At 41.0% G+C, this 19,886-nt stretch overlaps 2 protein-coding genes across 2 annotated transcripts; one reads left to right on the top strand and one right to left on the bottom strand.

Moving 5' to 3' along the window:
* Positions 1–34: 34 nt before the first annotated feature.
* LOC124200691 lies at positions 35–4,145 on the top strand. Its single transcript, XM_046596992.1, has 12 exons — positions 35–251; positions 410–505; positions 1,613–2,189; positions 2,288–2,473; positions 2,549–2,623; positions 2,695–2,820; positions 2,888–3,004; positions 3,060–3,400; positions 3,466–3,539; positions 3,615–3,704; positions 3,771–3,910; positions 3,985–4,145. The coding sequence occupies exons 3-12, from the start codon at positions 2,112–2,114 to the stop codon at positions 4,048–4,050; spliced, it is 1,293 nt and encodes a 430-aa protein (XP_046452948.1). The 5' UTR covers positions 35–251; positions 410–505; positions 1,613–2,111; the 3' UTR covers positions 4,051–4,145.
* LOC124200688 (C3 and PZP-like alpha-2-macroglobulin domain-containing protein 8) lies at positions 4,088–19,510 on the bottom strand. The gene is made up of 29 exons (XM_046596990.1): positions 19,378–19,510; positions 18,419–18,755; positions 11,439–11,622; positions 11,198–11,366; positions 11,052–11,125; positions 10,917–10,968; positions 10,718–10,848; positions 9,579–9,758; positions 9,005–9,496; positions 8,730–8,945; positions 8,453–8,647; positions 8,172–8,359; positions 7,933–8,093; positions 7,753–7,866; positions 7,612–7,670; positions 7,370–7,540; positions 7,067–7,297; positions 6,849–6,980; positions 6,615–6,783; positions 6,281–6,552; positions 6,030–6,203; positions 5,828–5,955; positions 5,627–5,760; positions 5,320–5,555; positions 5,090–5,251; positions 4,827–5,023; positions 4,587–4,761; positions 4,411–4,516; positions 4,088–4,339 (listed from the first exon to the last, which is right to left on the bottom strand). Exons 2-29 carry the CDS (start codon positions 18,559–18,561, stop codon positions 4,146–4,148), a joined length of 4,839 nt encoding a protein of 1,612 aa, XP_046452946.1. The 5' UTR covers positions 18,562–18,755; positions 19,378–19,510; the 3' UTR covers positions 4,088–4,145.
* Positions 19,511–19,886: the final 376 nt, after the last annotated feature.

Genomic DNA, 19,886 nt, shown 5'->3' with positions numbered 1-19,886 from the left:
TATAATTTTATCAGAAATCACAGACGGGTGTTACTAAAACGCGAAGCGAAACGGCGGAACGCGAAACTCCTAAAACGCGAAACAGTGGTGCGAAACGGTCCCAAAAATTTTCGGGACCGTTTCGCAGTTTAGGCGCTAGAGGTCTTACTAAAATGCGAAACCGTAGACGCGAAACAGTCGACGTCAGTCGTCAGTGTATTGTTAAAAGTAGTCGTCAAAGTGTCGAACTAGAAGCTAATAAAAAATTGAAAGTAAGTTATTTTTTTAATTTATTTATTTAAAGACGAGAATATAATTCAAAAATTTCCGTGTATTTAAAGTTCTTCGTTTCGAGAAGTGCATATTACTGTTCTACACAACATTTATTCATTATGATTCTTATTATTGATTATGACAATTATGATTCTAGCCTTCTAGGTTATCACTTCTCAGCTTACAGTAAGGGCACACTGCCAATGTGTGTAGTTGCATGTAGAGGTCATTCATGGTCCTGTTAAAACACAAAGTAAGTTCAAATATTTCATGCATAAGTTTCAAAAGTTGTATAACTGTTTGCGCGTGTATTTTCTTCGTTGCTAAAGTTGCGTGAAGCGTTTGCTTTGGAAAGCGCGACGACCACAAATATTTACTGGCGATTACGTAGAAAATCCAGCACAGGGCACGATACATTTTTTTTTTATGCTAAGGTTGACATTCTGGGTAAAATCTCACTTGAACGACATTTTTATCGAAAAACGAAGTAGAATTGTCTTTCTCAACCGAATATAGCATTTTAAAACTTAACAGCTATCCGCCTTTTTATCTGAGATGGAATCTCGTTCCGTTATTTCATCATTCATGACATCGCAAGTAGCGTCAGGAGGGAAATCTTTTCTCGTTCAGTTTAGATTGAAAAAACAAAACAAAAACGAAGCATTTTACATTTTCATAAAGCTGAACGGTACGCATAAAGCATTTGCGTGCCATACGTGAAAGCTGGAGTTGAAAATTGTTGAAATGTGTCCTTAGTGCCTGGCAATTTGTTCATTTTTTTGTCTGCTTTTAAAGGAAAGTAGAGGAAAAAGAGAATTTATACTGACACCGTCACATATTGGCGTGGACGTATGGATTAGATTGTTAACGAATCACGCACGTCCGCCATATATGGCGTCACTAAGCGTCCCTATCGTCTCCTCGGGCGCGACGTATGAAATTGATCAAACAGATACAAACCATTTCTTTTTGTTTTCATAGAAAACATACTTGTGTGTTATCACGCGCCTTCTCTCAACGCAAATGAAAAATATTACTACATGTTCCGATTTTGTCTTCACCTTCGAATTTTGTCTTATTTGTCCGACTTCCCTTGACATCAGGGTCCTTGGGAACAAACTTGAGGAATCCTCCTCTCTCAATTGCGTAGCATAGAAAGGAAGTTGTAACCGCAAAGACAGATTCGTTTTAGAGGCTCTTTTTTTTTATCTTGATTTAATTCGTTCGGATTCGTTCGGAAGTTGTAAGGAGCGGTTTAAAGTAGTTGGGGGCGTGGTAGTAAGGGTGTTCAGAAATTTAAAAACAGGAAATTTTTTATATTTCACAAATCAAAGGTTTCGCAAATGGTTTCGCACTTTAGGATGCCCTTAGGCCATTGGACCCGCGAAACGGTCCCCAATTTTTGGGACCGTTTCGCACCACTGTTTCGCGTTTTAGGAGTTTCGCGTTCCGCCGTTTCGCTTCGCGTTTTAGTAACACCCATCACAGACATAGAACCAGAGACAGGATTTTGTCCACATATTTCCGTGCAAATAATAATAAGAATAAAATATGAAAAAAAGAACCGATTAAAAAAAATTCTAAATTCACGGGTGTGTTAAGCGTGAAAGCGTCAGCCAATCTAACTGTCAGCTGTTTTTATGATGATATATTGTAGCTGTGTTTGGGGTGTTTGGTACTTTGGTTGGAATTGGAACAGATTTCGTTGTTTAGCCACTTATAAATTACCAATCACTAGCTGCTGGCATATTATATGCAACATTAACGAGTTAGAGATTAACGTGACAAATCGCCTATTTTTCTTATCGTATCAAAATCTATCATAACCTCTAGCAAAAACGTAGAAAATCGCTTCCAAAATGCAAGTAGCACGTGTGATTGTTTTTGATATACGAAATGCAGAGGCCAACAACCCAAATTTCATTTTCTCAGCCGAAGTAAAGATTTTTAAATATTACTGACTGTACTTTTGCCATAAGGTTTAACTGCATATAGAGTTATTTGGTGACTAACAGCTTCTCTTTCTACTTTCTAGGCTTTGCATGAAGTATCACTTCTTGCTCATGCTGGAACTTGTTCCAACTTTGCTTTTATAAGTTTGGTGCTTGTGGGAGTAAAAGGTTTTGAAATCTTATTAGACACACACCCTTTAGTTGAACTTGATTCTTCTTTGAAGCGTGCCTTTGGGAAGTTGAAGCAACTACTGAAAATATCAAATGAAGTATTGAAAACAAAACTTTTACATTTCATCCATCGAAACAAAGAAATTAATAATCATGACCTTTTTGTTGAACAGAATGCAATCTACTCTGCCAGGAAACCATTAGAAATCATTTTAAATGATTTAGTGTTACAGTTCGAGCAAAAATGTGTAATTTTTAAATTATTTTCTACTGTCAAAAAGCAGTTCATTTTTTTTTCTATACACGGCTGAATTTACAGGAGTATTGCATTGCATCCACCCAACTGGAGATTGTAGTTGTAACGGCAACAGATGGAGAGAAAATTCAAAAAGAATTAGATGCCTTCCTTTTTAATACCAATTGCCGAGAGTTCAACCAAGTTGTGGTAAGAAAATTATGTTGATTCAATATTTATGATTATATGACTGCTAATGTATATACTCAATGCGAAGGTGCTTCATGTAGCCCCCTCCGAGCTGTTGATGCAGAATCAAATGGAACAAGTATCACGCAGTAAAATAGTTTGGCGGATGTCGGAAGAGGAGAGGGACGCCGAAATATTTTTCAAGGTAGACAATTTCGTTATCACTACACCCTTCTGATGCTTAATTCATTTTTGTTTAGTCTTGGTTGAGTCGTAAGAGGAAAAATTGGAATCTTGAAATGCGTTCCGATGGACAATGCGATTGGACTTCCAGGATTGACATAGAGGACCTTATCTTCGATGTAAAAGGATGGCCGTATCGAATTTCTGCCAATTTCAACGAGACCAATGGAATAGGAATCTTTGACGATGGGAATATGAAAACCTTGGAGATCATCAAGTGGGTGAGGAGTGACGGTGTTCCTGCTTGGTTGATCCATGGAATGCCCAGACGTCTTTTACCGGCAAGCGACCTGTCTCACGACGATATCGTTTTCAAAATCAATAACGAACAATTCTTTTCCCTGTCTCGTTGGTTGGCGTAAGTTGTCAAAGGAATTACAAATTTAACTTTTCGCTATATTATCGATCCAATTATATTTACAGTAGAGAAGCTCTGGTAGCTATTGTCAAGTTGGAATCCTGCCAGCAAGCCATTGATTACTTTATTCTCACTCCAGGTAACATAATAATAATTGCGCCAGTAATAAAACAGAGACATAATATTTCTTAATTCTTTTGAATTTTTGAATAAGGATCCGACGGAAGTTTGCTCATGCGTAGCATCGCTCCACGTGAAGTAATACTACCACCTTCGACGTGTCCCCCTGTTACCGACGACCAAGGTACTGATTTATGTGATTATCAGTCATTTATAAGCAAATGAGTAATCGGTGATTTATTATTTTCAGATGATGATGCTGAATTATTCACTGAAAAGGAAATCTGCTTTGAAGAAATCCAATCTGCCTTCCTCCAGCTTCCTGCTCATACGTTTTCCAGATCAGAGAAGTCTAGCGTCATGGAAGCTGTCGAATTTCACACTGTTACCGTAATTAGATTCCACCACATAGCCTAATATATTTTTTTAAACTAATGTTTTATCATTTTTACAATGACGGCCAGGATATCCAGTATACCGGAACTAAATCAAAACCGACCCTTAACCGTCCTCGCAAAGCTCGTCGCTAAATGTGTGTGACCGAAGCAACTCCGCTTATTCCAGATCTTCATACAAAAACGTAAAACTGTATTTTTTAAGTTAAATACATTGAATACTCATAATACTAGGACGTTGACCAGTTAAGGCAAATGATGGCGGATATCAAAAGTGAACAGAACACGATAATAGGATTGAAGCTGACGGTCAATGGGGCCGCGCTGAAATAGGGACAGTATGGGCACTGGTAGCTCCCGCAGACTTCGCAAATATCTAAAACGTAGAGCGGAGTAGCGTTGAACACTTGCATTTCAAAATGCTCTGGGGGAAAACAAGTAAGGAACATTAGTCGTAATATGACATTAGAGACGAGGATTATTTGAATAAGTTACCGGGGGAATGAGATTCGTAGACTATGGCCGACCGGTACATTGTCCCATTGGCTACTGGGAACCACCGGCGAATGAGATAGTTGAAACAAAGCCTCTCTGGACCAACCTGTGGTAATGCAAATAATTATTGAGGGATCAGAGATGGTATTTTTTAGATTAAATTAAATCAGAATTACTTTATCGAATGTCCAAACGATTTTTTCATCACTAACAAAGACGTCTCGAAGGAAGGTGTAATTTTTGTGAATAAGAACCTGATCTGCATCGGACTGGACTATCCTATAACCGGATGGTAGTTCCACTTCTAAAGTGGTTGACCCACTCACTGGAGCTTCGTCCATCGCCAGCCACCTGTTTTATTTGGGCTTATGTCATTTTATTGAACCTTCTAGAAGATTAAGAAGTAAAATATTCACTTGACACAAGCATCGACGGTGATGTGAGATTTATTCCGGAAGTGACTGTATGTCTCTTCCACGTACAAGTCAAAGTAGCGTCTTTTCGGAGTGTCCCTTAAATCCTCCCAGTCGATTCCGTATTGAACTTTGAGCTGCAAAACGGCCTGGCCGGCTCCTCGACCGATGACATTGACATGGCCCCAAACGTTGGGAATCTAAATGAATTTAATTCGAGATTTTTTAATTCATTAGGATTAAAATACGACGAAATGGTAACCAACATCCATCCGATGAACAGTGGCGAGAGTGTCGCTGTTTATCCGCATCAACTCCGTAGCATCTGGCGATGCGGATGCTTCCACGACGATAGTCATGTCGGTGATGTCACGCAATCTGGCTCGGTAAGCGTATTCCGTGAGGGCTTCCATAGCGACAATGCTGTCCTGTTGTGACAAAATGTATGGAATCGATCAAGTTGCGGCGAACCCAAAAAATGTTACGAAATAATTACGTAGATGGAGATGAAACCGCCGTCGACCATGCGCATCGTGTTGAGCCAAGTGACGACCCTCTCCTGCAGATCGCCGATTCCATCACGAGCCAAATAGACGAGAAGGGCGTAGGACGTCGCTTCAACCGCCACGGCGTCTTGTTGCATGGGCAAACGTGGCTGTAGGAATGGCCGCTGATTCTCGTAGAGAATTTTATTGGATGGAACCGGCTCCCGCGACCAGTACACCACCCCCTCTATTACGTTATTATTAATTTTTTAAAAATTGCCATCTATAAACCTGAAAACAATGTCACTGCCTTCTCACCTTCTTCTCGTCTTAAAATGTGCAGCCGACCGAAGGCAGCCTCTTGGGCTGGACTGCTGGTGATTTGCAACGCATAAGTAACAATCGCTAACTCATACTGATCTGTCAAAATATCTAAAATTCGTTCCAGATAACTGCAATGAATAGACATGAATAATTAACATTTTATATTTGACATTTTTTGAGTTGTTTGTTGGTTACCGAACAGCACGGACTTTGGCGGAAGCGGTGGCCACTTTAACAGCTCCGTCAAGACTTTCGCTGGTGGCACAGAGTGACAAAAGTACATGGGCAGTATGGCCACCCTTAAATGTCGAGTTATACCGCGGCTGCAAATAAAACGGCAATTTTATTATTGAATTTCGAATACATAAAAATGCGAAAAAACTTGAATAATGAATACCAAGAGTCGCCTATCAAGAGGGGAAATGTAATTTTCCGTCTCTCCAAACGAACCATCACGACGCTGAAATTGTAGGATCCACTTGACGGAGTTGGTCAACAATTGCTGATCAACATAATAATGATTTTCCCAATCTTGAAACTGTGACTGGCCCAAGATTCTAATCACCCAAGCCTATACAACAATTTGAACAATTTCGTATTAAGATTTCCCAATTCAATATAGATTCTCATTCTCTAGACAAAACTAACCGTCACCCAGACGCTGGGATTTGAATTTGTGTGGGCGCGAAACGATCCGTCGTGACTGTAGAGGCGCATCAGTTCCGCCATTTGCACGTTCATGTCGTTCAATCCGCTGTACAAAACATCCGACACGAGTTGATTCGTCAGCCGGAGATAGTGAAGACTCCACAAAGTGGTGGCCAAGTTGTACAAATTCGCTTCGGTTCCGCGCAGAGATCTGCCGAGTAGCGAGTCGGTGGTGATGGGCGTAGACGGGAAAACGGGACCAAAGACATCGCCTGTTATCGATGGGGAAAAAATAAGTAAACTCAATTTACCAAACCGGAAGAATAATTATTACCACACAAAGTAATAGAGGCTCGAGGACTGCCGTAAACATATCGCCGGAATTTGGAGTATGGAATGATGGGCGACTCTTCAACCGGAATGTCGAGAAATCTTAGGAGGTGCGCTCGATTTTTCAAGTCCAATAAAAGCGAAGTATGGCGACTGATGGTGGCTCCTTCAGGCTATGAAATTCAATGTTTAAGTCAATTTCAGAAAGCTCAACAATTTTTTAAAAAATTTAACCTACTAAAACTTCCAGTCCGATTTCCAAATTCTGTTCAAAAATGTGACTAAGGACTTGGATTTTGACGGTGATGCTTCCCTGTTCGATCCGAGGTGAGATGGGCATGAACACTTCTGTCGTGGATCCTCCTCTCACCTATTCAAAAATCCCGCAATAGCAAAGTAGCACTTTAATCATGATAATAATTATAGCAAACAAATGAAGTCTAAATTATTGTTTACCGTGACCATGTGATGTTTTTCGGCGCAGACGAGACTAGGGTGATAGTGGGCCACTTCTCCGTGGGCTTCAGTCTCGACGAAACAATAATCGTCCGACGCTTCCAGTATGATGAGACCCATCGTATCCACCTGGAGGTTGTTGATGAAGAGAAGTCGGATGCCCACAGTCTCTCCGCGCCGGATGAAACTGGGCGACTCGACCGAAACGTAAAATGGGAGCGATCCTTCGTACTGGATATATTAAAACAGTCTTTTTTATGACATATAATTTAAAAGTGCATTTGAATTTTAATTGAATCAAACCTCGACGACATCGTCTATAACGGCGAAACCCAATTCACGATGGAAGGTGAATGCGGTGAGGAACCAAACTTCGTTGGTTAAAGCCACTGAACGGTCGTTGAAATCGAAACCGTCATCCGTCACTGGAATATCGAACCACGCCCAATCTCCGTCCAGCCAATCGTAAAAATCCTGCGAGTATATTTAGCGTTAAGTTTAATTGGCTGAGAATTGTATATGACGTCATGACAAAATTAAATTACGTGGAATCGGTTCCTTCTAAACATTCTAAAATCCATCCTGTCATCTTTAGTCAGCGGACCTGCATCATTCATCATATTCAAAATTTCAAATATTAAGTCAATTTCAAAATTTGATGCAGGTTTAATTCAATCAAGACTTGCAGTCATCCTCGTCGGATCCGTCGGTGCAATCCGATTTTCCATCGCAGCGCTGATCCTTGTGAAAGCATCCGACGGCCATGCACGGCTCGTATCCGTTAGCTTTGTTGCAATTGGCTACAAAAGAATTTTCAGTTGCAAAATAAAATGTTACGTAATAGTCAATGGAGAATTGTGCATCACCTGTGTCGGGATATTGACTGATCCTAGCGTCGGTGAAGACTAAAAGGCCGGCCAAATTGAACGTTCGCTTTGTATCCGCTCCTGGATTGGCCGATTTAAAGTACTGACTTTTATCCGCTTTGCTTCCCTCTCGGTCTGTCCATGTGATTCCGCTAACTGATCTGAATAATACAATCGAAAATTAACATTTCCGTTATACAATTCTATGTCTATTTTGATTTTTGATTGATTATTCCTACCTGGAGAAAGGTTCCAGTTGATACAGAGCCCGAATCATACGACTGTAGGTGATCTCGTTGTCCGCCTGGAACATGTAATTGGCCGACCGGATGAGCGACACGCCCGTGAAAGCCCCCGGTAGAGTCCGCGTGACAACCTGCACCGTCAACTTACTGTGATCCTTGGTCTGCACCATGGTCAAATTCGTCTGCATGAATAAATTGCCCACACAGACGGTTTTATTACATCATCTCACTTTTACTGGATATAGCAGCCGATATGTTGGCAAGCATTGACCGACCTTGTAACGGTTAATACTCTGCACTGGAATCGTGACGGAATCGGCCACCAGATCGCCCAGGGGGCTAACCATCATAGCGACTAATTTGAAAGTTGGCGCCATATCGGTCGAGACCGGCACGGAGAAAGTCAACGATTTCGTGGCGTGTGCAAGGGTCTCTGTCGCTCCGTGAACCACCAAACCTTTCGACGAGATCTATACGCGTACACAAAACACATAAGGAAAAATCGAACAATTTCGAATCGAACAAAAAATTGAGTTTTATATTATTACGTACGACGTAACTGTAGTCTTGGAAAGCAAAATTGCTCCTCAGGTGGATGGTGGCAAAGTGGCCGAGGAGACCTTCATCCGTGCTAGTGGAAACGTGAACGAAAAAATTGCCAAGGGAATAAAAGGCTACGGCCTGCTGGTCAACACTGACTTGATCGCCTTCGTCGTCCTTGTAGTAGGCCGTTATCTTGAGCGAACTGGCATCTTTTGGCACTGTAAACTATTCAACAACATAATGAAATCAACAAATTGAAATGTTGGAGAAAATATTTAAATTACACGAAAATGATGAATGCCGAATTGGCGGAATGTCTTGTACTCGGCGTCTTCCATTTGTCGATCCATCCAGATGTCGTAGTTGTTTCCGTAGTAATTCAAATGGTCATCTGACGATCGCTGGTACTCGCCTTGACGGGGCACTACGATTTCCGGTAGCGTCTTCAATTGGCCGTTGGACGTAGTCGCCACTGGCCGGATGGTCAGTGTAGCCCCGGCCAGTTTCTCCGGAGAAACGGCCTCGTCATCGTCGTACATGAGATAGACGTGCCCTTCGTACGGCATTCCGGGCTTGAAAACGGCCGTTTTGGAACCGCCGAACCGGAATTTCAGCTGGGCCCGGATGATGCGCGTTTCGATGAAACCGTCGCGCGATTCGCCTTCAAAGTGATGGTACAAAGTCATGGCGACGCGGATGACCCAGCCAGTCAAGCTGCTGACGCCGACGCTCCTCTTCACGTCCTCCAATTGGACATCGTACGTAAAATCGTAAGTCTAAAAAATTTCATTAATTAAATTTCAAAAATGTTTGGAATTTTTTACAAAATAATTAATTGGAGCCTCGTTATTGATTTACCCATTGGTGAAAATCTTGTCTGACGAAGCGGAAGTCGGCCAAGGAAGAATTGACTGGGCGAGCGTAGACTTGGAGAGTCAAATTGCCGCTGGCCACCCGTCCCGGATGGAACGAAGTGGTGACGGCGGCCGTGTAACTCTCGTCCGAGTCCAAAACGTAAGCCGGCGCTGACGGAATGACCTGTTTTTTCCAAATAGTTATTCAAATTTCTAATCATTCGCAAAGACGCAAAATTATTGGCGTTTGAAATTTTAAAAAAGCTTTAACAGTCGGCGGTCCAAAGATATCACCTAGTTTCTAAGCTTTTAGCGGCTTTTGGGGACTACATAAGACTATAGTTTGGACTATCAATGAGTAACGTGATGAGTGCTGATTTCACGAGAAGATTGTAGATATAGATTGGCGCCCCACAGCATATAAGGCTATAAGGAACTTTGCTGGTGTCGTACGCGTTCGTGGTCACGTTAAATTTCGATTCAAAACTTATTTTCTTTTGCGGCTTGTTGTGAATCTATTTGCTTCTAAAAGTACATGTAATGTTCACTTGAACTTGAACTGAATCGAAAACAAATTGACATTCAAATGTAACGCACTTTATCCCCTATCATTGCATAATACGCTCGATTGCGATCAAATGCTTTTACACCTTTTATTGTTTTTGCGATGACAACGCTTTCCACTATACACTCGGACTTAATAGTTATCCGGTAGAAGTGCAGCAATTTCTCAGTCACACGCTAGAAAAGCGGGAAATTCAAATTCAAATTGAGATAAAATCTACCAATAATGGTCTACGTGATGTAACTTTGAAAATAGAAACCTATAAACACCTGCTGTAGCTTGAATCTATTCGTTGTGAGTTTCTCCTGTTTTCTAGTTAAAGGTTTGATAGCTCAGCAGTGCGACCGCATTTAATGTCGACACGCATCACGACACCACGAACGTTGTTTCTATAAATAGGCGTCGTCTCGGCAGTCAATAACAAACAATCGGGCGTTGCTACCAAACATTTCGTTATTTTCCACTAAACAATATCCGCTAATATGTATGCGCTGACTAAATTTATGCATTTGTTGTTTTGCGGAAAAACCCAGGAGGAAGACCAAGGTTAGCATGAATAAATAGAAAATGTGAATTACGTCAAAGAATCGGTAGTAGAAGCGCTCGACGATGATGTGGTGATCGTGGATTTGTGACATTGCCTCCACACGGATCGTCCATTTCCCCTCGCTTGGAAATGTCGGCAGTTGGTAAAGTAACGTAATCACACCTTTATTTATGGAAAAACAAAAGGTTAAAATACTTAACACATTAAACGGATAAAATCTGGAAACATACCGGTGGTAGGGTAACGCGACGGCCAGCGCCTCATGACGAAACCTTCGGGATTCTTGATTGTGATTTATGGGCAACGATGGGGGAATATAATCAACATCGAGGCTTTTACACAAAGAAACAAGCGAAAGATCTTACCAATATGTAGACGGTGACGGGATCGGAGTAAGGTTTCAGGTTCACTAGTTGCGTGATTATGGCACGGAAACGAACTAATCATGGACGGAAGTCAAATAAAAGATAATTAAACACCGCCGGAAGAATTGGTGGATTTTGAATATTACCTTTCATTTCGTTTTTGTAGATTTTACGGTTGGTCTGGACTAGAATGGATAGGAAATCTGGATGAAATTCCAAATGGCCGCGCTTGGAAAAAACGGACTTTTGCGGTTGTAAGAGATCATAGCCGTCCAACTTCAATTGGTACTGGCCGTCGGTCAGCGAACCTGGGATCTATGACAATAAACATAATATAGACCATATGAGATGTTGGCTCAATAAGTTGTCTGAAGCTAGAAAATCAACCTTCAATAAGAGATTGTGGCTAACTCCGGAATCGATGGTTTCTATAGCCGAAGCGATGTGTTGACCACCGTCTTTGGTGATGAGAGCTTTGACTATCAGACCTTCTGCGTCCGGCAGAACAAACATGTTGACTCGGTAGACCGTGTTAGGGCGGACGATCTTCGAGGCCGTCGCCACAAAAGTCCTTGTATCCCATAAAATAATCAACAGAAGTATATATTATACATCAAGTATATATGCATCCGCTCTGACAGTTTAACCGCAACAGTATAAAATTATGAGCACGTCACCCAACAAAACTGATTGGACAATAAAATAAAAATAGAAACTATATAGGTAGGCAAGTTCGTCGTCTGCTATAAGACACATATCGTATATTTTAGCTCTCATCTACAGTAAATTTTCAAATAAAAAAGTGATACCTGTATAGTGAGCTTAGGCTCAAATAAGAGATAAATTCCTAGTGCATCGATTGTGTGACTCTTTGGATACTTTCTGCCAACGTAATAATAATCTTCCCAACTGAAGGCCTACTCTGACAGACCCACTCATATTCTGCCTCAGGCAGAATTCATTGTTGTGGGTAAGCCAGAGAATACCTTGCTAGTCTACCTGGAACGTCCCCGTTAACTGGCATGCCAGACGACGAGGGAATGGATCTGGAAGGGACAGCAGGGGAGGTTAACGGTGGGGGGAAAAAATGCATGCACAGGAACTGTCAGAAGAAACTCACACAATTAGGCCCAGGTAACTACAAGTACTGCTCAATACAGTGCAAAAACATTTGCTCTCTTTTGCGATCAAGGGACAGATCAAACAGTAGCACTTCACAAAAGAGACAACGAACAGAAAGCGAAAGAGATTTTAGCAAAATGGCTCCAGAAGACTTTATTAGCATCATCCAAGAACTAGAAGCAGAAAATGTTGATCTAGCAGAAAAGTACAACAAGCTACAAACTGAAATGGACAAAATCCACATCCAAATCGGCAAAGGTACTCTTGATTGGATTTTTAAGAAAGACGAAACAGGGCAACAAGACAGCAAAACTCCATTTGGGGCATCGAAACCAGCATCCTTCGCTGGAGCGGCCAAATCAGTAACGTTAATAGCTAAGCTGGACCCGGAATTAGATACCACCAATCTGGATGGTAAGTCAATGGATCAGTTTTTTAAAAGCAACGAACAATGGCCGACACTCCAACACTTCTCAAAGAGGAACAACCAAGCCCGCCTAGTTTTCAACAATGCAGCAGATGCCAAGAAGGCAGAACAGATCATAAAAGAAGACCCTAAACTAACCGGGACGGTAAAATCAATTGCAGAACAGAAATTTAATTACCCGGTTGTTGCCTTTGCCACCGGAACAAATGATTTAGAGGAACTTCAAACTGAAATCGAATACCGGAACGAGCTGTTGCGAGGCAACATAAGCAGCATCAAAATTCTGTCCAGAGAAAAGGGACATGTAAAAATTTATGTGACATCCAAGAAGACGCAAGTAGCAATCCTAAAAGCAGGTATAATCCATACAAATATCAATGGCTTCAAGAAACACAACATCAAAGAAATGGATCTCAACCGGGAAATAAGATCGTGTTTTAAGTGCCATAAGCTAGACCATATCTCTCCCAACTGCCCATCAAAGACAGAAGTCTGTGGAAAGTGCGCAGAGAAAACACACAAAACAAAAGAATGTGAGCATCTGGACAGTAAGTTCAAGTGTGTTAACTGTAAAAATGGTAAGCATAAATCAGATGACCCAAAATGCCCGGAGCGGATTAAGGCAGTAGATAGGCTCAAAAAACTCTTATCATAAATGACAGAAAAACCTAACAACTTAAATAATCTAAAATGCATACAAATTAACCTACAACATTCCAAAACGGCATCACTACACTTTTTTAAAATTCTTGTAGACCTAAGTATAGACATTGCCCTTATCCAAGAACCCTATGCGTGTATTAATATTTTTAATAATGAATTGCATGTCCCTTCGGTTCCCGATATCTATATCGTCCATCAAAACCTTGATAGGAAAGATCATGCCTATGGAGCCATAATCCTAACTAAGCGAACGATTATGGTGGAAACAGTCCCAAACCCGGTAAGCAATGAATGCATAGGTATTAAAATAAATGTTGATGAGCCAATCTTTATCTTTTCAATCTACTGCAGGCCATCAAATAGCAAATTGGACGCAGTAATGAACATTTTTAATAATCCTAATTTTAATCATTTCAAAACAACAATAATAGGTATGGATGCCAATGCAAGAAATAAGCTCTGGGGAAGTAGTCGCACAGACAAGAAGGGAGTAGAACTTGAACACCTCATTATTAAAAATAACTTGAATATTGCTAACGTCCCAAATTCCAAACTAGAATATATTCCCTTAAAAATTTCTAAAGTGGATGTCACACTTTATGGAGACAAGGTAAAAATTTCGGGGTGGAAATTCTTGAACACTGTAACCCTCTCCGACCACCCATACATACACTTTGAACTTATGGTTGGCCGACCAAACCGACAATCAAAAGAACCAAAGGTACCAAAATTGAGCAACATAGATAAAAGTAAATTAAGATCAACATTGGATAGTGAGCTGTGTAATCTAAATGTAAATTGGGATGGTTTGCAAAGCGAAGCAGACCTAGATGGCATCGTTAATAATATAACTTCAATTATAGGTAATAGTGCAATTAAATCGGAACTGCCAAGAAACAAACAGAGCAAAAGCGAACTAGATTTTTGGACACCGGAACTGGATAAACTGAAGGCGGAGATGCGCACTGCAACGGCCAAGTATGAAAAATTTCTCAAAGCCAATAACATCAAGGAGAGGAAACGTACCAGTAAAGAGTGTTCACCGCAAGAAACAAATTTCCGCTCAGCCAAACGGATGTATCAAAAAGTGCTAAGAAAAAGCAAAGGAAAAGCGTTCGAGAACTTTTGCACTGTAAACATGAATAAGGACTTATTTAAGAGCCTAAGAATCTTGTCCAATAGCCAGAACACCAGCCAAGTGCCCACGGAACTTGTTGTGGATGGAAGGTCTATGACGGAAGAAGAAGAGATAATCAAAGAGCTAGGTAACAGCTTTTTTCCTGCCCCAAAACCAATTGGCCCAGAGCAGGAAGAAATTATCAACACGTATGCAAACTACAAGAAAGCAAGCGCAAATGAAGTACAACCAACCATTACAAGTGAAGAAGTAGAAGCAGCAGTCTTCGCACTAAACGCAAGCTCGTCTCCGGGCACAGATGGGATCTCAATCTCAATTATACAAGAGGTATATTCATTACTAGCTGATACCCTCCGGATCTTATACAATAAGTGTTTAGACCTCAAATACTATCCTAAGCAATGGAAGGACGCGAAGGTAACTATACTTAAAAAACCCAATAAAGAGTCATATAAAAATGTTAAAAGCTTCCGACCTATTAGTGTTCTGAATTCCCTTGGTAAAATATTTGAGAAAATTATTTACAATAGGCTAACATGGATGTCGGTGACAGAGAAATGGTTTGGAGAGAGTCAGCATGGATTTCGACAAGGAAGGTCAACAGTGAGTGCCATGCATTCTCTGGTAAGCACAATCGAAACAAACCGTGAAAGCAGAGGTTACACAGCAGCGGTTTTTCTGGACATAAGCGGGGCGTTTGATGGGGCTTGGCCGGCAGCGATACTGGCAGCACTGACCAAAAGGAAGTGCCCACTCTATCTCATTGACATAATCGCAAGCCTGCTCAAGGATCGGACCGCGATAATCAAAACAAATCAGGGACTTTACAAATGCTCAATACAAATAGGGTGCCCACAGGGCGGAGTCCTATCTCCATTCTTGTGGATCATCCTGGCGGAAGAGCTCATAAGTATGTCGTATCCTTTCCCCTATAAAATAATTGGCTATGCGGACGATATTGCTATCGTCTGCTGGCACAAAGTTATTGATATTGCCATAAGCAATTTACAGCTAATAGCTAACGACACAGTGGCAAAATGTGATCGCTATCTATTAGATATAAACGCACTCAAAACAATTCTCATGATTTTCTCAAACAAAAGAACAATAGAGCCATGTAACTTTAAAATCAAAGAAAACATTATCTCACCCTCTGCGACTTCCAAGTTTGTCGGTTTCGAATTAGATGCCAAACTCAGTTGGAAGTCACATATTGAGGAAAAATGTCGGGCAACCCAAAGACAAATCCACATTCTGAGGAGATGTTTAAGGCGCACCTGGGGTTTAGACACAAAAAAACTGGTCACTCTCTACAAAACTATTATTGTACCCAAACTCCTTTATGGATGCTCAGTGTGGTGCCGTGTTATTCTAATCAAATCATACAAGACCAAATTGCAAACTGTTCAAAGATCGATGCTCAAATGCATCACACGATCGCTAAAAAATGTGCCCTTAAATTCCCTTCTAATTATTTCAAATTTCTTACCTATCGAGCTAAAAATCCTTGAATTTTCTGTCAATTATTATCTTTCTCATAAACATGTCGAATTTTCTCCCTCCTCTGCCGCAACTATTGGTGCGGTACTGCATAAACAAAAACTCGATCAAACAATGGACAGCACGCGAAAATTCCACTCGCGAAGTCACCCACCATGGGAGCTGAGCAAACTGAACTACAGATCAGAAGATGAATCTACACTTCCACCAGAAGAAAACGGCCTGGCCATCTACACTAAAAGCCACAAATCTACAGCAGGAGTCGGACTTGGGATTGTCTGTTGTGCATCAAAGGTAGTCGTCCAAACCGCACAAGAGAAGTTAGCCGCAAACACAACTGAAAACCAGGCGGAAATCCTAGGCCTGCTAGCTGCACTACAATATGCTGTTGCAAATAAGAGCAACTATACTAGCTGCAATATTTTTTGCAAATCTGTCCCTGCCCTCAAGGACTGCACTAAAAATGAAAAACTGAACGAAGCAGCAATCACCTGTAGAAAGCTATGCTACGACAATCGGGACCACATTCATCTCAATCTAGTCGCTAAAGAAGCAGAAGGTATTGACCTCGCAAAAGAAGCAGCAAAAGCCGTCCTCGATCTTGGCTCTCAAGTAACTAAAGATCAACCCTGGTCAATAGAACTTCTCAAAGATAAGATCAAGACGGAAATTCAAAAGCTGTGGAGTGACGAGTGGGCCGGCAGCAAAACAGGAACACACACAAGAAGATTTTTCCCGCGACCATCGGACGCCAGCTGCCTAAATGGAAGCTACATACATCAGGAAATAACCCAAGTCCTAACGGGGCATTGCAGACTAAATCACCATCTCCATCTCATCAAAACAATCTCATCACCGCAGTGTGAGTGCGGCCATGGCGACGAAACAGTAGAACATTTTCTGTTCCACTGTGCACGATACGCAAGTCAAAGATCACACCTCATCCAGGCGTGCTCAAGCAGCAAAAAAACGTTTCCACCATCGCTAGAGGACATCCCAAAGTTCCGGCACATATGGAAAGAGTTTAAAGACTTCATCCTGAAGACCGAAAGGTTAAAATAAAAATATGCAGTACCGCCCAAAGTCTCAGATCGCAACAAACATAAAGCCCATCACAAATCTTAACTTCTCTCTCTTCGCAACATTCTTAATCTTCTCAGCTCGCAACAAACATAAAGCCCACCACGAATATTAGTCTTACCCATCACTAGCGAATCAAACAAATGCCCTCCAAGCCATTGCCTTTTCCAGCTCGTCTGCTCTCGTTCTGCCCTCGCTCTCTTCCTTCTCTCTTCTCCGTCTTCATGCCGGTCTTACCTTCTCCCTGTCACTCGTCAATGCGCAAAACCTATACGATATCTCTTAAATGATTTCTTGCTCCTTCTTTGTGACTTCAAAACCTCTGTACCAACGTGCTGTTTTATTCTGCTCCCGTATAGTTTTAAACTGATTGTATAGCTTTGTAATAATTTTATATGTTAATCACAACGACACATGAGCACTGTAACTGTATGGTCTGAGCTAAGGCAACACTCAAAACTGAGTAGGCCTTTCAATAAAAAAAAAAAAAAAAAAAAAAAAAAAAAAAATATAGGTAGGCCTATACAGCAATGACTCGACAATTTCTTTTTTTCCCTTCGACATCCGTACCATCTTATTTGATGGCACGGATGCCGGAACCACTTTTGAATTGAAAATACTATACTACATTATATATTTGCTATGCGCGTCACCATCAAGTAGTGACGAAGGCTAAATACATGCACACTACTGCTTGTAGGGCTTCGCACTATAAGTGATGATTACGCGAAATCTAAATTGTACAAAAAGGGTGGATATGACAATGTGGGTTTTTTTTCAAAGAGTTATTTGCTTCTCATTCAACCTCAAACTCTGAGTCCGACTACTCAATATCAATACAGTAGATTCTCATAACTTTCTCAAAAGACAAAAAAAGTATTTGAATAGCCTTATTTTGTGGGGACGAATTAATCTATCCGATTTTAATAATTCAGTTATATTTTTTTTTTGTAAGCTCAAGTGAAATATTGGTTGTCGGGAGTGTCGGCAACTCAATAAACGAACGCGGAGGGGACTACATAGAATATGTATCGGCCGCGGTGTTTGCTTATTGTTACACTGTCTTCCGTATTGACCATCACGGAGGAGCTGTCTAGACTGCCCGGGGCCCAGTCACTCAATTCCACTCTTGCATTGTGTTCACCTCAAAGATGACGCGAAGGGGGAACAACAAATATTTTTTAAATGCTAATTTTTCAGTCGGTATACATACGTACGAAGAAGCTCCCTAAATTCGGATACAGTATAGTTCTGATTAAATAATGGAATCATATAGCATTTAAGTAAATCTAAGCGATCAAAACTTACGCATGATTAACATGACTTCAAATTAACTACATAGTTTTAACACTGCACATAAAAAGTAGGGAAATTTCAAGGGCATGGTGCAAATGAATAAGCCAATTTTATTTTTATTTTTTAAAAGGCTATAATTACGGTTTAACGTTGCCATCCTGGTGCTGTAGGGCGAGCGGTGAATCCAACTGTTGGCCGACATTATCGTCTTGGCTGCTGGCGAGGTCGCCCAAGAGAAGAAGCCCAAGAGTCAACGAGAACATTACCAACACTTTCGATTTCATTTTTCCGCAGCCTTTTCTTTTACTTTTCTTCTTATTTAAAAAGTTTCGGCGCTTGGAAAAACCCCGAACACAACAATCACTTTCGAAAATTGTTGTATAGCGCTCCACACAACGTGCAGTGGTGAATAATAATCTAGCCTTTGGTAGAAGTATGTGCGGTTGTCGTGTTACGCAGAAATGTAAATTTCGCCGACCTGAATTATAATGACGAGCAACCAACAAAAAAAAAAACACGTTAAAAAAAAGTGTTTATGTAATAGAAGATAAAGATGAAACGGGTTGAAAATAACAGACAAAAAAAAAATAGCAAATGAGAAACAAAAAAACTAATAAAAAAACTTCCAAGAAATTTTCGCAAACTGGTCGACCAGCATCGAAAGAAAGTCGCATATTTTTATTTTAAGCTTATATACATCTAGTCGGGGCGGCGACAATAACCCGTTCGATAGTATATAACATATACTATACGCTATATTTCACTTGGATTCTGTACATCTGTACACCAACTGTTATATTTACACTATCGTTTGTGACACGTGTGTTTTGTCAACGGCGTGGCTGGGCTCGTTAAAAACAAAGCGAAAGTTGGCGTAATATTACATCAACTGGAGCCAAACATTTAAAAGTCCAACTATTGTTTTTACACAGTCAGAATGTAGGACGACGGTTGCTGTGCCACTTTATGCGAAAAACAAAAAAACAACTTTATTCAACCTCACGCAATTATTGCTGTTAGATAGGCTAAAAGTATTGCGGATATATTTCTTTGCAAACTGTTGAACTGATGATGAAAACGGTGGCTATTTGTGAGCTTACCGTATGCATATAAGAGATTGAAAAGGGGAGTCTGCTGGCGACAATGTTACCGAAAAAGGGATAAAAAGAGAAACGCTGATGATGTTGATGATGGGGAGGGCCGACCAGCGGCGCAAAACAACACACACACACAATAAAGAAAGCGACCGAACACAACGGCGGTCCTACAGTACACTGATGTGTGAGGGGAGAAGCGGGGGATATGTATATACGTGTGTCTGTCCAGCAGCCGTGAATGCTGAATGCACCGATCGAGTATGTGTGCGGTGTACAATGCAGCAGCAGCGGACAAAATGAAAATGCGGGAGAGAAAGGCAAACATAGAAATGTGGGGGGAAAAAAGGGTGGGGCATGGCAATGATTCGCCGCTTTGACGGGGTTTGCGTTCAATCACCTGTGTACACATCTGATAAGGGACATGGTATATAGGACGTGGCAATGGCAATGACAAAACTTGCGTTTTATTATTTGACACACCGGAATGTTGTTGCTGTTTTGCACAAAAGTGA

The sequence above is a fragment of the Daphnia pulex genome, chromosome 8 (assembly GCF_021134715.1).
Source record: "Daphnia pulex isolate KAP4 chromosome 8, ASM2113471v1".
NCBI classification, from domain to species: Eukaryota; Metazoa; Arthropoda; class Branchiopoda; order Diplostraca; family Daphniidae; genus Daphnia; species Daphnia pulex.
This window is presented reverse-complemented; position numbering and strand designations above follow the sequence as displayed.